Source organism: Eleutherodactylus coqui, chromosome 10 (assembly GCF_035609145.1).
Source record: "Eleutherodactylus coqui strain aEleCoq1 chromosome 10, aEleCoq1.hap1, whole genome shotgun sequence".
Lineage (NCBI taxonomy): Eukaryota > Metazoa > Chordata > Amphibia > Anura > Eleutherodactylidae > Eleutherodactylus > Eleutherodactylus coqui.
Window position 1 is genome coordinate 27583476 of NC_089846.1, and position 18964 is coordinate 27602439.

Consider the following 18964-nt stretch of genomic DNA (forward strand, 5'->3'; position numbering starts at 1 on the left):
GGAAGATAGTTCCAGGGCTATCTTTCCTGCTCGGCATAAAAGCGCCTGGCCAAACTCCAATGCATCAGATCGTAGCGTATATCAACCGGACGTGAAAACGGCGGCCGATATATGCTCGTGTGAATAAGCCCTTAGGCTCATAATAACACTGAGTAGAATGTTCAGAAAGTATTAGATTCTAAATAGATATAATAGCAAATGATACATTAATATATTATATGAAGAATATGCAGTCTACGTCTTTATCACACTCACCTGAGGGTATGGGGTTTGAAGAGATGGAATAGGCACTGAGGCTGATGGAATTGGAGTATTTCCTAAATGATGATTTGTACTTTTTTCTTCTAAGTTATTTCTTAATTGAGAGTTTGGGGAAGACGAATTAGAGGTTTCTACTTGTTCTTGCAACTCTTCCACTTGGATGCCAAGTTGGAATATGGCTTCTTCAAGTTCCCTATACAAACAGTATTCATATTATACAAAGTATGCTAAATATACAGTATATAATCTACAAGCCGGTTTGTGCGTTTCACAAGCAGGGCCTTGGTCGCAAAGCATCCAATAACAGCAGATAATATTCTTCCTATCTTCTTGTCTGGAATTGGACTTTTCACATGATGGCAACACAACATATTAATAAATATCTAATTTCACAAAGTGATGTCAGTAATGTGCAGGTGAAAGCATAAATGGGCCAATATGCTGGAAGGAGAATCAGATAGTGAGTTCACCATTGACTTCCCACAAAGTATGTGCGCTACTCTTATTTCAGGGGATTAAAATAAAATATAAGTCACTGAATCAACTAAAAAGGTATATTCCTACTAAGGCTGGGTTCAAAGAGTTTTTAGGTCTATACTGATTCTTTCCATTCCAAGGTTTCATTTGAATAGCCAAAAATGATATTGAAGAAGAACCCAGAATGGAATCATTGACTTTCATTAGGCAAATGGAGACCAAAGATGCAAAACTTTGGTCTCCGTTTGACCTGGTTAGCATTCATTTCTGTATTTTTTTTGGAATACACATAACATACTCCACTAGGGTCTAAAGTAGAATTGCCAGCCGACTAGTAGATCACCAGCCGGGTCAGTAATTACCTGCAGAGGCCGGTGCTGGCAACTATTTTTTACCAGCAATATTAATATTAACCAGCTATGCAAGATCTGTTCTTAAACGGATGTTGGTGACTCGCCTGTGACCCTTTGACTATAATGCAAGAATAGTGCAGCAAACTGTGCTAGTCTCACCCTAAAAATACAGTAAACCCTGACTAAAATTCTATTGGCTCCCATTGATGCTAATATGAACAGTGTCTTACGCTGATGATGATATTCAGATTTTGCATTTACCTTTGTGGATCTAGCTCGCCATTCAAGTTCCCATAACCAGTACGTTGCTGTTCTTGTGCTTTTAAATATCTTCGTTCCAGGACATCCAGAGATCCGTGCAACTCCCTCACTGCCTGCAATGTGTACAAGGAATTAAAGTTCAGACAACCAGAGAATGACCTGCAGTAAAGCGCAATGTTAAAGAGCCAATTTAAGCAGGTTCTGTGGTGATAAAATAAATGAAGACAGCATGTTATCATTTTACACTATATGCTGATATTGGCCATGAGCCTTGATCTTGGGTTAAAATGACGCAAATGGCAAGGGACTGAAGATTGTAGTAGACATGTACAACGCACATAAAGGTTATGGCTCTGTAAGAACCTATTTTCAGTTGCAAAATGAAGGTGCCCATTAGGGATGAGCGAGCACGCTCGGATAATGCAGTTACTCGAGCGAACATCGCTCTTCTCAATTAACTGCATTCTCGTGGGGGGGGGGGACTGGGGGAAGAGTGGGAGGGATCTCTCTCTCCCCCCCGCTTACCCCCGCCCCCCCCCCCGAGCCTGCTCGATTGATCTTTCTTTCCACCCCCCTATATATATATATATATATATATATATATGAGCTTAAGTCTGTTGTGAAGATGTATAGCAAAACAACATTAGTATCTTTATTAAGGTCGGTTTAGAAATGGAAATGTTACCTGTTGCTGTTCTTCAGGAGTCAAGTTCCCACTGTGCAGCAATTCTTCAAAAAGTTCAACCTGTCAGTAAGATTAATGCATATAAGTTACCAGACACGTTTATTTACAGTGCACAGTTTGTGGGGTATCATTCAATTATATGGGAGAACGATTATCCTAAGTACATCATCCTTTTAACCCTTCCAATCGCAGTCCCGAAAATATGGGCTCAAGGAATGAACTACAACCATATTACTAGTTTATATGTAGCGCTTCTTTACTGTACATATTATATATAGCAAGATAAGAATTATAACTTATAAATAACTAATGATTGTAGTTAAAACCTGTAAAATACTGAATGTAACACCAACCTCTTGGTACAGGGTCTCTAAGTGTGACATGAGAGAGGATGCAACGTCTTCAGCTGGATGAAGAGAGGATGAACCTGAGTTTTCTGGTAAGGTGTGGACCCGGGATATCACAGAAGGATTCTGATGGTCAGAGGCATCTATATCAAAAACAGGAAGTGCTTTTTTAACATACTGATCCAAAATGTCAATTTTTAATAATATTATTGACTTAAAGTAAACCTTTTACCAGGTTTGACCTGGTAAAAGTAAACCAGCCCATCCGCGCGGAGGATACATGATCATACACGGACATTGAAAGTCATGGACTTTTGCTGGTTCCCTCAGATGTGGAAGTAGAAATTGCGGATTCCGCGAGTGGAAGAAAAAAAAAAAAATCACAGAATGCTCTATTTTAGGGCATTGATCTCTATGAATGTGAGTGATCTGCAGTGCATACGCAATTAACATTGCTTATGGGCACAGATTAGCTCCTAAGTTGCTAGGAGACCAGATGCAAAAGATTATCGCCTGGACGGCCGACTGTACGTTTTCATTTACTTTCCGATGTTATTCCCTGCTTGCGAGCTTTCTTTTGCGCGGACGATACTCTGTCCATACACGTATAGCCGCACAAAACACTGCACACATAAGCGACCATTCACAATGCCTTTCCGTGATCACTTGCACGTCTTCCGCTGCAGATATTTGCAAGCGGAATCCGACCCGTTCGTGTGAGTCCAGACTTAAGGCCCTTTTACACACAACGATTATTGCTCAAAATTCGCTCAAAAGTCATCTTTTGAGCAATAATTGTTGTGTGTAAGTGTGCCCATCTTTCACTTTTCTTCCGAACGATGATTTTCAGTTCAGCATGAAATCCATAGTTCGGCAGAAGAGCTGATAAGACGGATCGCACGCTGTGTTCGGCCCGGAAAGCGCTGATTACATTGTCTCAGCTGTCAGCCCCTTGGCCGAACAAAGTGAAGGTATTCAGAGAACAGACCACCCGCCGTTCTCTGAATACAGCTCCCGGCAGCTTACATGTTACTAATTGGTACTAATAGATATTAGTACCAATTAGTAGTTTATGCAAAATGATCGATCAAAAGCCATTTTTTGAGTGATCATCTTTGCGCGTAAAAGGGCCTTTAGTCCTCTGTCTTAATTTATAGGGCAGGCTAATTGATTAGTTAATTACTGCTTATTAACCTGATCCTGTGTGGTTGTACCTGGGGTGCTTAACCCATTTGTACTTGTGCTGCCTATGGACTCTAGGAAATGGAAATTTTGGGTAAGCAGATTTACAATTTACAGAACAGTCTGCTTCGTCAGAGCTGCATACATTTTACTACATTTGAAAACAATACATATGACTATTGTAATAAGACGGGTCCTGTACCCTCGGGGCTGTAGGTAAACCTGTGATACAATGATTGCAAATTAATATTCTGTGTCTACTGGAACAGTTTAGCTTTAAACTGTGACTAATCTAATTATATAGACTCAGGAAACGGAAGTTGAGCAAACAGTTAGTAGAGGTTTAGAGATGTGAGAGATGTGGCTATATGTAAAGCAAGTGTCAAAGACAGAAAATGGTGCCGATGTACATTATGGTAAGGAGGAGGCGTCAGTACTTCGGACGTGATACTTTTTTTTAACCCAATCTCAACATTGTGAAGAGCTGCAAATTTGTTACCCAATAGGCAAAATACATGACATGGCGAGTTCTGCCACTTTCTCTCTACTGTTGATTACTTCAAGCATACAGTAATTTGGCATAATCCAGCAGTAGTAAAGAGGTTGGGGCAACTTATAAAACAGATGTAACCCTCAGCATTGTCTAGTGCACACATGTCAAACTCCAGGCCCGTGGGCCGAATCTGGCCCACTACCTCATTTTATGTGACCCGCCGGCTGTGCAACAACCTAACAGGCACTCCACCCAGCTCCGGCCCCAAAGTGCAGAGTCTGTTACTGCTGGCTTCTGCCCCCGATGTCTGTGTGCACCATCCAGTACGCAGCTCAGATGCCGAAGGGAGAGGTCAGCGGTCACAGACTCAGCAGCAGGGTGAGTGGAATGCCTGTAGGGATGCTGCCTGGCCAATAGGGGGATCGCTATTACTACTGGGACTACTATGAGGGTCACTTATTACTACTGGGGCCAATATAGAGGACACTTTTACTATTGGACCTATCATAGGGGCACTGTTACTACTGGGGCCACCAACATAGGGGACACTTACTACTGGGGCCACTATGGTGGTTGCTACTACAACGCAATCTTACAATTACAATCGGTCCTTTAAAGGTAACCATAAGGCTGATGTGGCCCTCGGTGAAAATGAGTTTGCCACCCCTGTTCTAGAGGATATGGCATGGTGCATTATCCTGCTGGAATATCCCATCCTTAAGGGCTGCAAATGGTCAACAAGCAGTGAAACATAGTGGGCACCAGTCAATTACATGTTTAGGTGCACCAGTGCACCCAACGCATGCCATGAGAACATACCCCACACTAGTATGGAACCACCACCAGACTGCTGCATGCCTTGTTGACAACTGGTGTCCATGGCTTCATGGGGCCTGCACCACACATGAACCCTAACATCAGTCCAAAACATTTGGTATCATGACTGATTGGACCATGCCGCATTATGCTAGTCCTTTGAGGTCCGGTTAGTAAACTCTCGAGCCCAGGTGAGGTGTTGTGTCTAGTGATGTGGTGGTAACAGAGGCATCTGGTGGATCTTCTGCTCCCAACTCCCATGGAAGTTAAAGTACGCTGCACTGACCTGGGGGATATGCATGTGGGACGTCCTGAATTGAGTGTGGATGTCATTTTTACTGGAGTCACTTGTTTGATCGCAAAGACAATTCTAGCTAGATGCCACCAGTCACAATTATTAAACACCCATATGACGTTTTCCCGGTACATACATGATACTGTGGATCAAGGAATCTTAAATGCCCGCACAACTTTAGAAATAAAATGTGCCATCCATCTGGCACTCACTATCACGCCTCGTTTGAACTCTGATAATTCACATCCCCTTTTCATAAGCACACTGGCCAGTGTCATGCTCCCTCACAAGATAACTCAACCTATACTTATACTTATAACTCAACTCAGACTGTCTGTCTGCTGTCTCTAACACCATGTCCTCTCTCTACCTAAAACTAAACCTCTCTAAAACTGACTTACTGGTATTTCCACCCTCCACTAACCGACCTCCTCCTGACATCTCCATCTCAGTGTGTGGCGCCACCATAACTCCTAGACAACATGCCCGCTGCCTTGGGGTCATATTCGATTCTGACCTCTCTTTTACCCCCTACATCCAACATGTCAGCTGCACCTCAAGAACATTGCAAGAATCCACTCTTTTCTCACTGTGGACACGTTAAAAATGCTTACTGTCGCCCTCATCCACTCCCGGCTCGATTATTGCAACTCGTTGCTGATCGGCCTCCCCTGCACCAGACTCTACCCTCTCCAATCCATGGTGAATGCCGCAGCCAGGCTCATCTTCCTGTCCAGCCGCTACTCGGATGCCTCTGCCCTGTGCCGGTCACTGCACTGGCTGCCCGTTAAATACAGAATTCAATTTAAACTCGCTACCTTCGTCCACAAAGCCCTCCACAGCGCAGCACCACCCTATATCGCCTCCCTCATCTCAATCCATCACCCAGCCCGGGCTCTCCGCTCTGCTAATGAAACCAGACTGAACGCCCCTTTAATTCGAACTTTTCATTTCCGCCTCCAAGACTTCTCCAGAGCAGCACCAGTCCTCTGGAACGCACTACCAAAGGCTACCCGAGCAATCCAGGACTCACAGAACTTCAGGCGTGCTCTAAAAACGCACCTCTTCAGGGAGGCATACCGCATTCCCTAAACAAACCCCTCTGTACTCCGCCTGATAACAAGCTCCCTGACCTACTGACTGCAATCCCTGCTAGCCATCATAAACTGCTCCTGCAGTCATACTGTTTCTGCCGTCACACAGCTAAATGTCTGACCATTGTCTATGTGTATAGCATCCCTCACTCTCCACCTCGCCATACCGTGCACATCTCCAGCCCCTTTACCTTCTGTATCACCCCACTATTCATAATATGTAAGCTTGTTGGAGCAGGACCCTCACCCCTATTGTTTCCATCAACTGATTACTATGTAACCGTGGTTCTGTAATGTTTGTACTTTTGTCTTTCTGTATTCCCCCCTGTCTATGTAAGCGCTGCGGAATATGTTGGCGCTATACAAATAAAGTTTAATATTATTATACAGATGTGGACTTTCCTAAGGTATCCCATGACTTTTGGTACGTCAGTGTAAAAATGCCAGCTGTCTGCACATTAAGGTGCCTCTCATTGTCGTTGGCACTACAGGGTGGCAACACTTTTCAGCAATCAGATGACCCCATGCCACCTTCATTTGCGTATGATGCATATTTTGAATCCGCACCCTGAATGGGAGTTCAGGTTCAGTGGGTGCAGTGATTTAGGAAGAACACCAAATAGATGCTCTTTATAAAAAAGAGGTGACAGATTGATTTGAACATACTGGTTCTCTCCCATTCGTGGCCTTTAGTTTGTAGAGGGCAGCAGGAAAATATTCCTTTGAAGAAAATCTGGAATCACGCATACAATGTTTGATATAGTTTTTGGAGCCAAAGACAGAAATGGGTCCAACAGAAAGGTAACATATAGATCGGTCCTGAGAAAATCTCCTACTGTCGGGGGGCAGGCTGCATGCAACGGGCAGTAATCCACTTTTGCGCCTGATACAATGCTCTCTGAATTCCCAACTCAGTGATGCAATGCGATTTTCTTGCAAATCGCATTACACCCACATAGGAAATCGCAATTTTACAGGCGCAATATCGGTCTGAGTTTCTTGGACTCATATGGCGCTGGCCATGTAAATCCAGTCTTAGACTGTGGCCTCCTCATAACTCACTTTGGCTTCAAAAACGTAATGAGTAATGAAGACACAGTCACTATTAAGAAAAAAAACAGTGCTTTCAATGTAAAATCCTCTGACTTACCTGAGTCCGCTTCAGTTGCCCCCTGATACTCATTTAATGAGCTGAAAGTTGCTGCCTGGGCATGAGGTATAGAAAACTCCATAAGTTTTGCCCCCTGGCTGACTGTTCCCATCTGAATACTGTGACTTGGTTGTGGGGGGTCTGAATAGAGATGTACCTGAAAAACACAATAGGTTAATGTGAGGTGAACTAGCTGAAGTGATTGTAAAGTTTCAGCTGACAGTGCCACTTTCATGTCAAATCTTGTAATTTAAGGCAAAATGTTTAAATGGACTGGACAATTGCTCAGTGTCCCTGGGGTTATGGAACTGGGGTTTGACAAAGGGTTAATTTGAGGTTGTCCTGCTTACTTCCTTACTTTGTTGACAGGGTCTCACTTCCCCCCCGAATCACCTGTTGCTTCACATACGATATTAATTGGTTGTAGAACCACCACTGTTTGTTGAAAATATTATATGTTGAAACCACAAGTCTATGGAGAACTAGTAGTTGGTTCCGGAGCCCCCAAAATGTCATTCAATATCTAATACAAATAAAGCAAGAACATACCAAGTCCTGTCACAGCAGCGGACGTGGATCACCTGTGACTCTAAACTGATTTGACTTGGGGCTAGATCCATGGGCAGCACAGAGGGTTCCTCAGTATTCACCCTTTAACCCCACCAATAAGGATGCGGTCTTTGCTGCACGGAACCCTAGAACATTACCCTAGAAGTAGTTTCAGTTAAGAGGCAACTGACGTACTTGGTCTTTTGCCATAATGTGGTACCGTAGGGGGTAGCTGGGACATAGTAGTAGGATAGAGTCAACGAGGTTAGGGTAGGTGGAATACTTTCAGAAGGTAGATCAGGCCAAGGGTCAGACCATGCAGCAGACAAGGGACAGCATAATCAAAAAAACAAGCTGAGGTCAGGATCAGAGGAGTCAGGAAAGCTGGGTGGCTGAGAAATGGATCAAATACTGGGAGATCAGACAGAAACACTCTTGTACCATCACACATTGTAGACACTAATTGCTCAGGTACCTGCTAGCAGGGGAGAAGGGGGTTGCTGAAAAATAACGAAAGGCCTGCCTGGGTTGGCTTGGGATAGAAAAGCTGAGAGGTGGGATAACGGTACGTGCGTAACCTATGGGGACCATGAAGCTGACAGGTGATGTGGCACCTGATGCAGACAATATGGGAGACATGGCATTGACCATAACCAATGTCAGAAGGTGTCGAGGGACGCCACTGGCCATGACCAGCAGCTATAACACTTACATGTGTTTCGTGTGGCGCAGAGTGTAAGCTCTCACCTACAACCTGAAGGTTGCAAGTTCAATCCCTAGGTAGCCGGCTCAAGGTTGACTCAGCCTTCCATCCTTCCGAGGTCGGTAAAATGAGAACCCAGCTTGGTGGGTTGGCGCTATACAAATACCAAGATTTGTAAAGGGTGCTACCAAGAGCCAATCAGTGCATGCAGTTCAGTAATACAGGTGTTTTACCAGTGAAATGCCCATGCTGATTGGCTGGATTTTCCAGCATAGAGCATGTGCGGCAGATCGGGACTATCTGCAACATTGTTACAATGACACAGAAAAGCCCATTGATTGGAAATATTGTGTTGTGAGGCCTTATGTCTTGAAGGACCAATACAGACTCACGGAAAACAAAAGCGCTACTGATTAATAACTTACTGAGGTGATAGTGAGTAACAGCAGATACCTAAACCTTATAAATACATTTCACATGGTCTTGGGCATGCGGTATACCGTTTACGGATATGTGCTACATTTCTTACTTTAGCTCCTAGTCTCAGACGGTCAATGGTATTTTCAGCTTCGGCATACTTAGTGAGCAGCTTGTGGTAATCCTCCTATAAGGAAGTAAGAGACATAGAGAGGTGAGAGGAGGCGATTATGTATTAAGGGTAATAGACAATTAATGAAGAATACATCTGTGATAACAGAGGAAAGGGAGGGGAGAAATAAGAATGAGAAAGGTCTACAAATGTTTTACCTTCCTTAAATATGAAGTGTATTTATGATAGCTCATGCTAAAGCTTTTAGTTCCTTTAATTAATATTTTTCCTATATATGGGTTAATCTACCGTGTTTCCCCGAAAATAAGACAGTGTCTTATATTATTTTTTGTTCAAAAATGTTTAACTTTTTTACATGTATAGCTGCCTGGACACTATTTAAATTGACTATTTTTAATTAACTGTTGGCAGGGCTTAATTTTGGAGTAGGGCTTATATTTCAAGCATCCTCAAAAAGCCTGAAAAAATCATTTTGCATCCTCAAAAATTCTGGAAAATCATGCTGTGTCTTATTTTCAGGGAAACAGGGTATATTATGTATTTTTTTCTTTTTTACTTTATTCCTTAATAACTGGGGTCTTTTTTACCTACTTTTACACTATTTTTCTGATTGAACCAATTGTGATAAATTTCATCTGACGTATATCAACTGATCAAATAGTTTTTTTTAATAAAAACAGTGTAATTTTTTAAAATATTTTTGGACATCATATCCGCCGTGTGGAGATCGGTGTCAGCTGATATTACAATCTATTCATTTTTGTATGAGCCTACATGATGACCAATGTATTTATTCATTTGCTTATTTACTTATTTACTGTCCATCGATCATAATCCATTTCGGTATCCATTACTTTGAGTATACGCCACAATATTTTGTCTGATTACTGAAGCTTATACATGTGTTCTCTGGTTTATACATGTCATGGGGATCCCGTTAGTTTGAACTGTTTTTCATCATGTCTGTCTACCTTTTTCTATCGCTATTACGAAGTGGATTCTGTTGTTTGGCTTCTATTTTTAATGCACGTATGTTCTGTTCTCTCGCCGGCCGGCTGTGATTGACATCTTTATTAAATGTCAGTGTGATCATGTGACAATTTAAATGTCCTTGCGGTCATGTGACCTGGTCACATGACCACGGTGACATCACCCACCGCTTTTAAATGCTATTCTGTCTTTTACTCTATAGCGAACAGCCAAATGAAGATGCTGATGCGGTGCTAAAACACGTAGCTCAATAAAGGATATTCTTCAACTCCTGTCCAGAGCGTCTCCTTCTCATTCAATTCTCAACTTGTGCAAAATGACATGTAATGAAGTCACAAACTAATACACAGCCAAAGCGCTTTATTTACACACCTATTCTGGAGTCTTCATACAAGGTTTTACTCTGCTTCTGCCTAGTTCCCACCAGGATCGCCCATGTTGTTTCATCATACTCCCCTAATTGCTTTAGGCGACTTTTATGATTAGTGGGGATCCAACTGTGTGATCACTAATTTGAAGTGAATAGGACTGAAGCTGCAATACCAGTAATAGCCACTACAAAATGTACGGAGCTGTGCCTAGTAAACAATTCAGTTTAATTCAATTGATTGGCGGTGGTACCAAGAGTTGGACCATCAATATCAGAGGCCATCAAAACCAAAGTCCTGGAGAAGCCCTTTAAGCAATTTTAGAACAAGTATGGCAAAAATATTCCTAATGTGTTGGAGGAACTACAATAATAAATATAGTAAGGGCTCCCACACACTTGCGTTTGCGTTTTTTGGTAACGCGATTATCAATGGGACTTTCCTATGTTAAAAACGCAACGCAATGCACCAAAAACGCATTGCGTTGCGTTTTTAACATTAGAGAGTCCCATTGACAATCGCGTTACCAAAAAACGCAAACGCAAGTGTGTGGGAGCCCTTAGGCTAGGTTCACACAGGGCGGATTTGGCACGGAAATTCCGTGCGGAATTTCGCTGCGGCAAATCCGCATGCGGCCGCTAATCCCGGGATTAGCCAGCCATGTGGACGAGATTTCTCAGAAATCTCGTCCACACGGGACGGCAAATCCGCTGCGGCTATCTGCTTTGCCGACCACAGCATGTCCATTTTTTTTCCTCCCTGCGGCCGTGCTCTCCTCTATGGGAGTGCCGGTCGCAGCGGAAGAGCGAGCGGCCGGGCCGCTTCAAAGTTTTGCAGCAGCGGTTCTCCTGGCGGAAATCTTGCGGTTTTTCGCTGCGGCCAAACCGCGAGATTTCCGCCGAGAATCCGCCCTGTGAGAACCCAGCCTTGGGTACATTCAAACGATAGAATTCAAGGCAGAATTTTCAGCGTAAATTGTGCCCCTAAAAAATGGCGGCAAAATTTGCATCTGCATGGTTGCTGCCAAGAAGTAAAATGGATTTTGCAACAGTATTTAGAGGCGCAATTTGCACAGACAATTTGGCGGCAAATTCTGCCGAGTGAACATACCCTGGGGATTCAATATGATCTAGAGGTGTGATAAAATGGAATTGGTAGAATGACTCTATATTACAGACCTGCAGCTGATGGACCAGCTCAGTGGCTTGTTGGGGGGTCTTGAATTCTTGTGGTACAGCAGGTGGTACTACGGGCTCTTGAGCAGGATTTTCTGTGCTGCTAAGCAGGACTTCCCTCACTATCTCTGCCGGAGACTTGAATATAACAGGAGCTCTTTGGTTTCGCTTGTCTCGTCTGCGTGGCTGAGGGGGACGATATACTTCTTCATCGCGGGGAAAGCGGACTTTTGGACCAACTTTGGAAAAATCAGGCAAGGGGTAGTTCAGTTGTCCCCTGCCATAAAGCGGTGTAGTTGAAGGTTTACCTTTCTTCCCAGTGGAGGGCTCCGCATGCTGCCTCCGAGTAGGCGGTGATATGGGCTCAGATCTTATAGTCCTGGCCTGTTTAGAGTCCCTACTAAAGTTATTGGAGACATTTGTAAGGATTTGACTGGGGATGACTTCTGCGCTTTCCCCATTTTCTATATATGAAGATTCTGGGAGAGTTTCATCTTCTATTCGAGGGGTAATGCTTAACCTACCGACACGCTTCATGAGTCTGGTGTCCCAAGTGCTGGGAACAGGAGGGGATGACGAAGATAGGGATTCAGTGACACTTTGATCTTCCTGATTGCCTGGGTTTTCAAAATAATCAACTTCATTCTGAGGGTTTTGGTCCCACTGCTCTTCTCTATGTACAGGGCTTCCATCGAGGAGAAGTTCTGACTCTGCTTGATTCCAATGATCATCTTCTTCCCCATCCCATGCACCCAATGAACTCCCTCGATCCACCTCATCTTCAGTCATGTCCAATTGTTGGTCTCTGCTTGGTCGATGACGATCTAATGCTGATGGCAACGTCATTGATCTACTGGGGTGTTCTAGTGAGACGCGATCCCCTATAACAATAAAAACAAACAATAGGTGAGACAATAAATCCTATAACTCACTGATTCCTGGCAAATATCTAAGTTTTAAGTACAATTTATGCTTGATTTGACACCTTTAGTTACTAGAAGAAATCGGACTATTTGGAGTAACAGATAAGTTACTCTGGGTTTAGTGGAGCCTACTTTTCAACTTGGAAGGTAACAACTAATATACCGCTTACAAGAGGCCAATTTCTGACACGTCTGATAGTGATATTCTTGATTTTAAGTGTAGACTTATCAAACAGGAGGTTTTTTGAACACATACGGTACATGCTGCAGTATTTTTGCAAGGGGTTTTCCACCATCGTGACTACTCTATTTCCTATGTTCTTACAAGCGTAACATAAGACTCATTCCTTGAAGACCCAATAATATACTTCAGCAGTGAGACCATTGGCTGCAGGAGTCTAGAACCTCTTGAAGTGGAGAAGATTCACTTACCTGTATCATGACTGATGCCACCATCACCATTCCTCAAAGTTTCCATCTCCATAAAGTTCGGAGCTCGTTCTTCTGCCACCTCAGACAAACTGAAATCTTCTTGCCAGCTAGGCACGCCTGACCTGTCATCTTCTGAAGGGCTTCCTGGATAGGGTTCCCCATCTTTGTACATTTCCACCATCCCCTCTTCATTAAAAGTCAGTACCTGCTCCTCTTCTTCTTCCAGCTCTGGATCGCCGAGACTATCCATCTCCAAGAGCCCTTCGTCATCCATTCCAATGATTCCATTCTCATCCATGTACCGTGCAAAATTAGTATCCTCTCCATCACTGCTCTCGCTTGTCTGCTGTCGATTATGACTGTCCATGGTCAGGGAGAGTGACACGGGCCCCCCACGTCCTCCCCCAGAGTCATATCACCTGCTGGGACAGAAGGATTTAAAACACCATAAACTTGTAGGACTTCAACAAATAAGTTCATGAAGATGAGTGCTCCGCTAACAGAAGTGCAACCTCCCCTTTACTTTTTATCTTCCTGTTTCTTGCCTTCACTATTTCTAATCTTCCTGTCTGCTTCTTCCTCTCGCTTTAGCTCTTTTGAGATCAGTCTATTGTATAGTCCTCACCGCCTTTTTTTTTTTTACCTTTTTCCTCCTCTACTCTCTTCTGCTTTCTTTCAGGCACGTGTCTGTCTTGCCCAGATTTCCTTTCGAGAGTTTTTCTTGCATCAGATTATTTGCAACTCTCACTTTCTCTCCTTTCTGCCCATTTTTTGTCTGGCTTTCAGTCTCACGTACCTCTGCGTGTTTTCCCGACGCTCTGTCCAGCCTACAGCCATTTGTGTTGATTCTCCCGGTTAAGTCAGCTGACCAAAATAAAAGCTTCTTCTTAGCATCCCTCCCCCTCCTTACCACATCTTCAGCTTCCCCCTTCACTTCCCCTCCACTAGCGATGTAAGATCCACAAAACCTTATGGCTGACCTGCGCAGATTGAAATTACAAAATCCACATCCTGAGACGTGTTCGCTTCGGTGCAGACTTGAGAGTTTTCCTTTTTTTTTCTCCTTTGCCACATATGTGTCCTCCCTCCCAGCCCTCGTACTGGAGCTGCGAGGCTCCTGCTCTGGGAAGAAACTACTTCATCACAATGACACGTTGTTTCATTCTAAGGAGGGAGGAACGGCGTCCATCAAACCCAAGAGGAGTAGTTACTTTGTAGCGAGATCTCTAGGGGGGTTCTACCTGGTATTTAGCTGTTTTATTACTAAGGGCTCTTTCAGATGGAACGATTATCGGAAGTGAAGAATAATGATTCGGTCTAAACGCAGCCAACGACTGAAGAGGATCGTTCACTTTTCGTTCGCCATGCATTTTATTCAGACATTGAAACCAATGCTTTAGTTTTGTCCTGTGATTATCACAACCGCATAAAGCGCCTAAAACACGCCCATCTGTTTTGACCGTATGCGCAAATACGCACGCCTCAGCGCAATGTATTTGCGCAGTGAACAAGGTGTAATGTAGTAGATTTGCGGTCGTATCGGTGCACAGTACTGTACTTTTTGCGCCAGTTTTTTATGCATATGACCCCCTTCCCTGGTTTAAAAGGATATTCAGCCTAATGAGGTCCAGATGTGTTCTTTTTTTCATGGAATTGCGCAATTACGTGCATATTGAGTGCATATTTGCACGCCTTCCATAGACTTCTATGGGGCTCTTAGGACGCAAATATGCAGGAAAATAGGGTTCAATCCTCTGCACGTTGCGCGCGTATATTTTACACGTGCAAATATACGCTCATGTAAAACATCCATGCAGATTTGCCGTGAAATTCACCCTATGGATCGCAAAGTGCGAAATCCACGGTGAGAATCGGCAGCATAAATTGACACGCTGCGGATTTGCAATCCCTACTTTAATTTGCGCTGTAGGAGTTTATTGGCGGATGAGAGTCAGTAACATTCCATCCACTGTGTCCCTCCTGTAACACATGGTGGATGTCCTGCAGAGGATCCGCAGCGACTGCGCCACGTGCGAACGTACCTGCAGCTGTAATAGGTGAGAGGGGAACCGGCTGTACAGGCAATTGCTAAAGTCTTGGAGCTCTTCGGAGCTGATTTTAGGGGGTCCCTATGTAAGCCTGGTACCAAGGATCCAAACTGGGATGGGGGCTTTACACCCCTACTTATACAGAAGAGCCTCTTGCACGTATCTGCACTACTGGAGATCATTGCATCCAGTGGAGACATAACTGAGATCCGCACGCAGCAGTGACCGGCCGTCACCGTGTGACAAATTGTTACCTGATTCAATGTGATTGGCTGGTGCTTGCCCCCCTGCAGCAGCGACATGTGGGTCACACACGACAGGCATTAGTATGTCAGATCCACTTATCTGTCCGTGACCTATTAAAACACATGCCAAGCTCCAGCAGATAATATCAATCAGAGGGCCGTGCTTCATATACGCCCTTCCAGGGTGCAGCGCGCTGGGAGAAGGGGGCACTGAACCTCGCCACTGGCACTGACCACAGGACTGGCATCAGCTATCCAAGACTGCAGGCTGGTTGGCAACCGCTAGAAGCCAGCGGTCACAGAAAATGGCACAATATGATCTGTAGCAACTTGCCAGGAGTCTGAGGCCGGGCGCACACGTCATGGCGGCACGTTACCGCAGTGTGCTGCATGGCCGACTTATATGCATCTCAGGGCTCTTTCATACGGCGTATTCCGGTCCGTAAAAATACAGCGTATTCACGGACTGAAATGGGTTCTATTCACTGCTTATTGCACGCGCAAAAATTTGAATTGCGCAATAGAAACACGCTCGTGAGAACGGACCCACTGAAATCAATGGCTTCGCTTCATCATGTTTTGCGGGCATGATTTTCACATGTGCAAAAACCTACGCAAACTTGGCTGCTTAAGTCCTCAGGGTGAGACTTGTGTCACACGAACATATTTATGCAGAATTTTGCGCGTACACAATTTCCGCACACATTGCACAGTGAATATCGCCCATTGACATATTTTGCGCGCACATTTCGTTGATGCAAAAAATATGCGGCATGCTCTATTTTCCTGCGCAATTGTTCACAGACATTGCACATATTGAACTACCTTAATTGTCCATTTCAATGAAAGTATGGTTGCGGGTTTTTTTGCGCACACAAAAGGTATGGTACAACACCCACTTGCGTGTAAATACGTGGCACAAATGTGCGCGTAAATGCGTTTATGCCCGTGTGACATCGGACTCACACAGGCGATAATAACACATCAATTCTGTGCGTGTGTGAGATGTACAGAATTTGCGCGTTGAAATAACCCATGAGTGATCTGTCGCTCGCACCAATAGTGCGAGATCTAAAAATCGTGAAACGTCCTATCTTGGTCAATTCCGCTGCGAAAATCACCCATTATTGTCTCTGGTGGCGTGCTAAAAATGGCATCGCACTTGCGTGTATAGGTATAGTGTGAGGTGGGGCGGATTGGCTGCGGAATGTGCGCGTCGGACATTCTGCAGGAGATTCGCAGCTGTAAGTCTGCATCAAAACCCGCACCATTTGGATCAGATTTTGACGCGGTTTTTACCATGGTGCGAAATTCCCCCGTCATTGAGAAGAGGTGGGCTCTGCAGTGAAAATGGCGCTAAAATTAACAACAGCAGATTTCAATTCCACACCGTATGTATATTTTTGGAAAGCGCCAACACGGAAAATCCGAGGCAATCCCGTCCCGTGTGAACGCGGCCGTACAGGACGGTTACTTGAAATGTTTACAACCGTGCGGTCAAAACCTCATCAAAAAGCGTACAGGGGGCGGCAGTCTCATATAAATATGCCCTAAAATCACGGCAACGGGTAAAAGCAGTATTTTGCGCAGGCGGTTTGATCATGAATTGCAGCGGTTTTGTAGGTTTTAGCTTTACCCGTGCGAGCTGCGAAACCGGCGCAACTGGAGGTAAATCTGCACGCGGTTTTGGCCACAGTCTCTGCCGCGCCACAAGATCCACACAGTCCGGATAGACATGGCTATTACTAGTACTAGCTAACTATTGGAAAGGAGAAGCGGCTAACTAGTGGAGAGGAGAAGCGGCGTTGCCCTTAGCAACCAGACTACATATAGGTATAATGGCTCCTATATACACATCACTAGAGGAAGGCAGGAGACGCTGCGAGCGGGACGGAGGGAAACAGCAGGAGGAGGACATGGAGGAAAGCCGGAGCAAAAGCAGAAGGACAGAAAGGGTACAGCGCTGAGGAGAAGGAGGACCTGCAATACACCCGGCGCTGAGGGTCCGTCCGCCGCGCTCCGTCCGCTCCCAGCCGGTTACCAAGAGGAGAGAGTCACTCAGATTGTATGTAACCATGGCAACGGCGTGTACAGTACACAATGGAGCCGGCGCAGCCGTGTACTACAGCACATAATACTACATAACACCGCTACTATGTATAGAACATATTCATGTACTGCACACCACTACATATATCACACAGCTACATAGTGCACAGGGGAGCGGGCAGAGCCGTGTACTACAGCATATAGTACACAGGGGAGCAGGCACAGGCATGTACTACACTACATAGTGCACAGGGGAGCGGGCACAGCCGTGTACTACACTACATAGTACACAGGGGAGCGGGCACAGCCATGTACTACTCTACATAGTACACAGGGGAGCGGGCACAGGCATATACTACACTACATAGTGCACAGGGGAGCGGGCACAGCCATGTACTACACTACATAGTGCACAGGGGAGCGGGCACAGCCATGTACTACACTACATAGTGCACAGGGGAGCGGGCACAGCCATGTACTACACTACATAGTGCACAGGGGAGCGAGCACAGCCATGTACTACACTACATAGTGCACAGGGGAGCGAGCACAGCCATGTACTACACTACATAGTGCACAGGGGAGCTGGCACAGCCATGTACTACACTACATAGTGCACAGGGGAGCGGGCACAGCCATGTACTACACTACATAGTGCACAGGGGAGCGGGCACAGCCATGTACTACACTACATAGTGCACAGGGGAGCGAGCACAGCCATGTACTACACTACATAGTGCACAGGGGAGCGGGCACAGCCATGTACTACACTACATAGTGCACAGGGGAGCGGGCACAGCCATGTACTACAGCACATAGTGCACAGGGGAGCGGGCACAGGCATGTACTACACTACATAGTGCACAGGGGAGCGGGCACAGCCATGTACTACACTACATAGTGCACAGGGGAGCGAGCACAGCCATGTACTACACTACATAGTGCACAGGGGAGCTGGCACAGGCATGTACTACACTACATAGTGCACAGGGGAGCGGGCAGAGCCATGTACTACACTACATAGTGCACAGGGGAGCGGGCACAGGCATGTACTACACTACATAGTGCACAGGGGAGCGGGCACAGCCATGTACTACAGCACATAGTGCACAGGGGAGCGGGCACAGGCATGTACTACACTACATAGTGCACAGGGGAGCGGGCACAGCCATGTACTACACTACATAGTGCACAGGGGAGCTGGCACAGGCATGTACTACACTACATAGTGCACAGGGGAGCGGGCACAGCCATGTACTACACTACATAGTGCACAGGGGAGCGGGCACAGGCATGTACTACACTACTTAGTGCACAGGGGAGCGGGCACAGCCATGTACTACACTACATAGTGCACAGGGGAGCGAGCACAGCCATGTACTACACTACATAGTGCACAGGGGAGCTGGCACAGGCATGTACTACACTACATAGTGCACAGGGGAGCGGGCAGAGCCATGTACTACACTACATAGTGCACAGGGGAGCGGGCACAGGCATGTACTACACTACATAGTG

At 45.2% G+C, this 18964-nt stretch overlaps 1 protein-coding gene across 7 annotated transcripts in view; it reads right to left on the reverse strand.

Annotated features, from left to right (window-relative positions):
- The window catches only part of AKNA (AT-hook transcription factor), a 39175-nt gene extending 21726 nt beyond the window's left edge, over positions 1-17449 (reverse strand). The window contains exons 1-9 of one of the 7 annotated variants that reach the window (XM_066580698.1): positions 17378-17449; positions 13105-13523; positions 11753-12630; positions 9196-9270; positions 7415-7571; positions 2391-2527; positions 2038-2097; positions 1353-1465; positions 256-454 (exon numbers count right to left, since the gene is read on the reverse strand). In XM_066580698.1, coding sequence (XP_066436795.1) covers positions 256-454; positions 1353-1465; positions 2038-2097; positions 2391-2527; positions 7415-7571; positions 9196-9270; positions 11753-12630; positions 13105-13471 — 1986 coding nt within the window. In that variant the 5' untranslated portion in view covers positions 13472-13523; positions 17378-17449. Of the gene's footprint in view, positions 1-255; positions 455-1352; positions 1466-2037; positions 2098-2390; positions 2528-7414; positions 7572-9195; positions 9271-11752; positions 12631-13104; positions 13527-13747; positions 13970-14084; positions 14140-17377 lie in introns of those variants that run through there. The other 6 variants (XM_066580701.1, XM_066580702.1, XM_066580696.1 and 3 more) reach the window with 6 other exon arrangements.
- Between the last annotated feature and the right edge of the window lie 1515 nt (positions 17450-18964).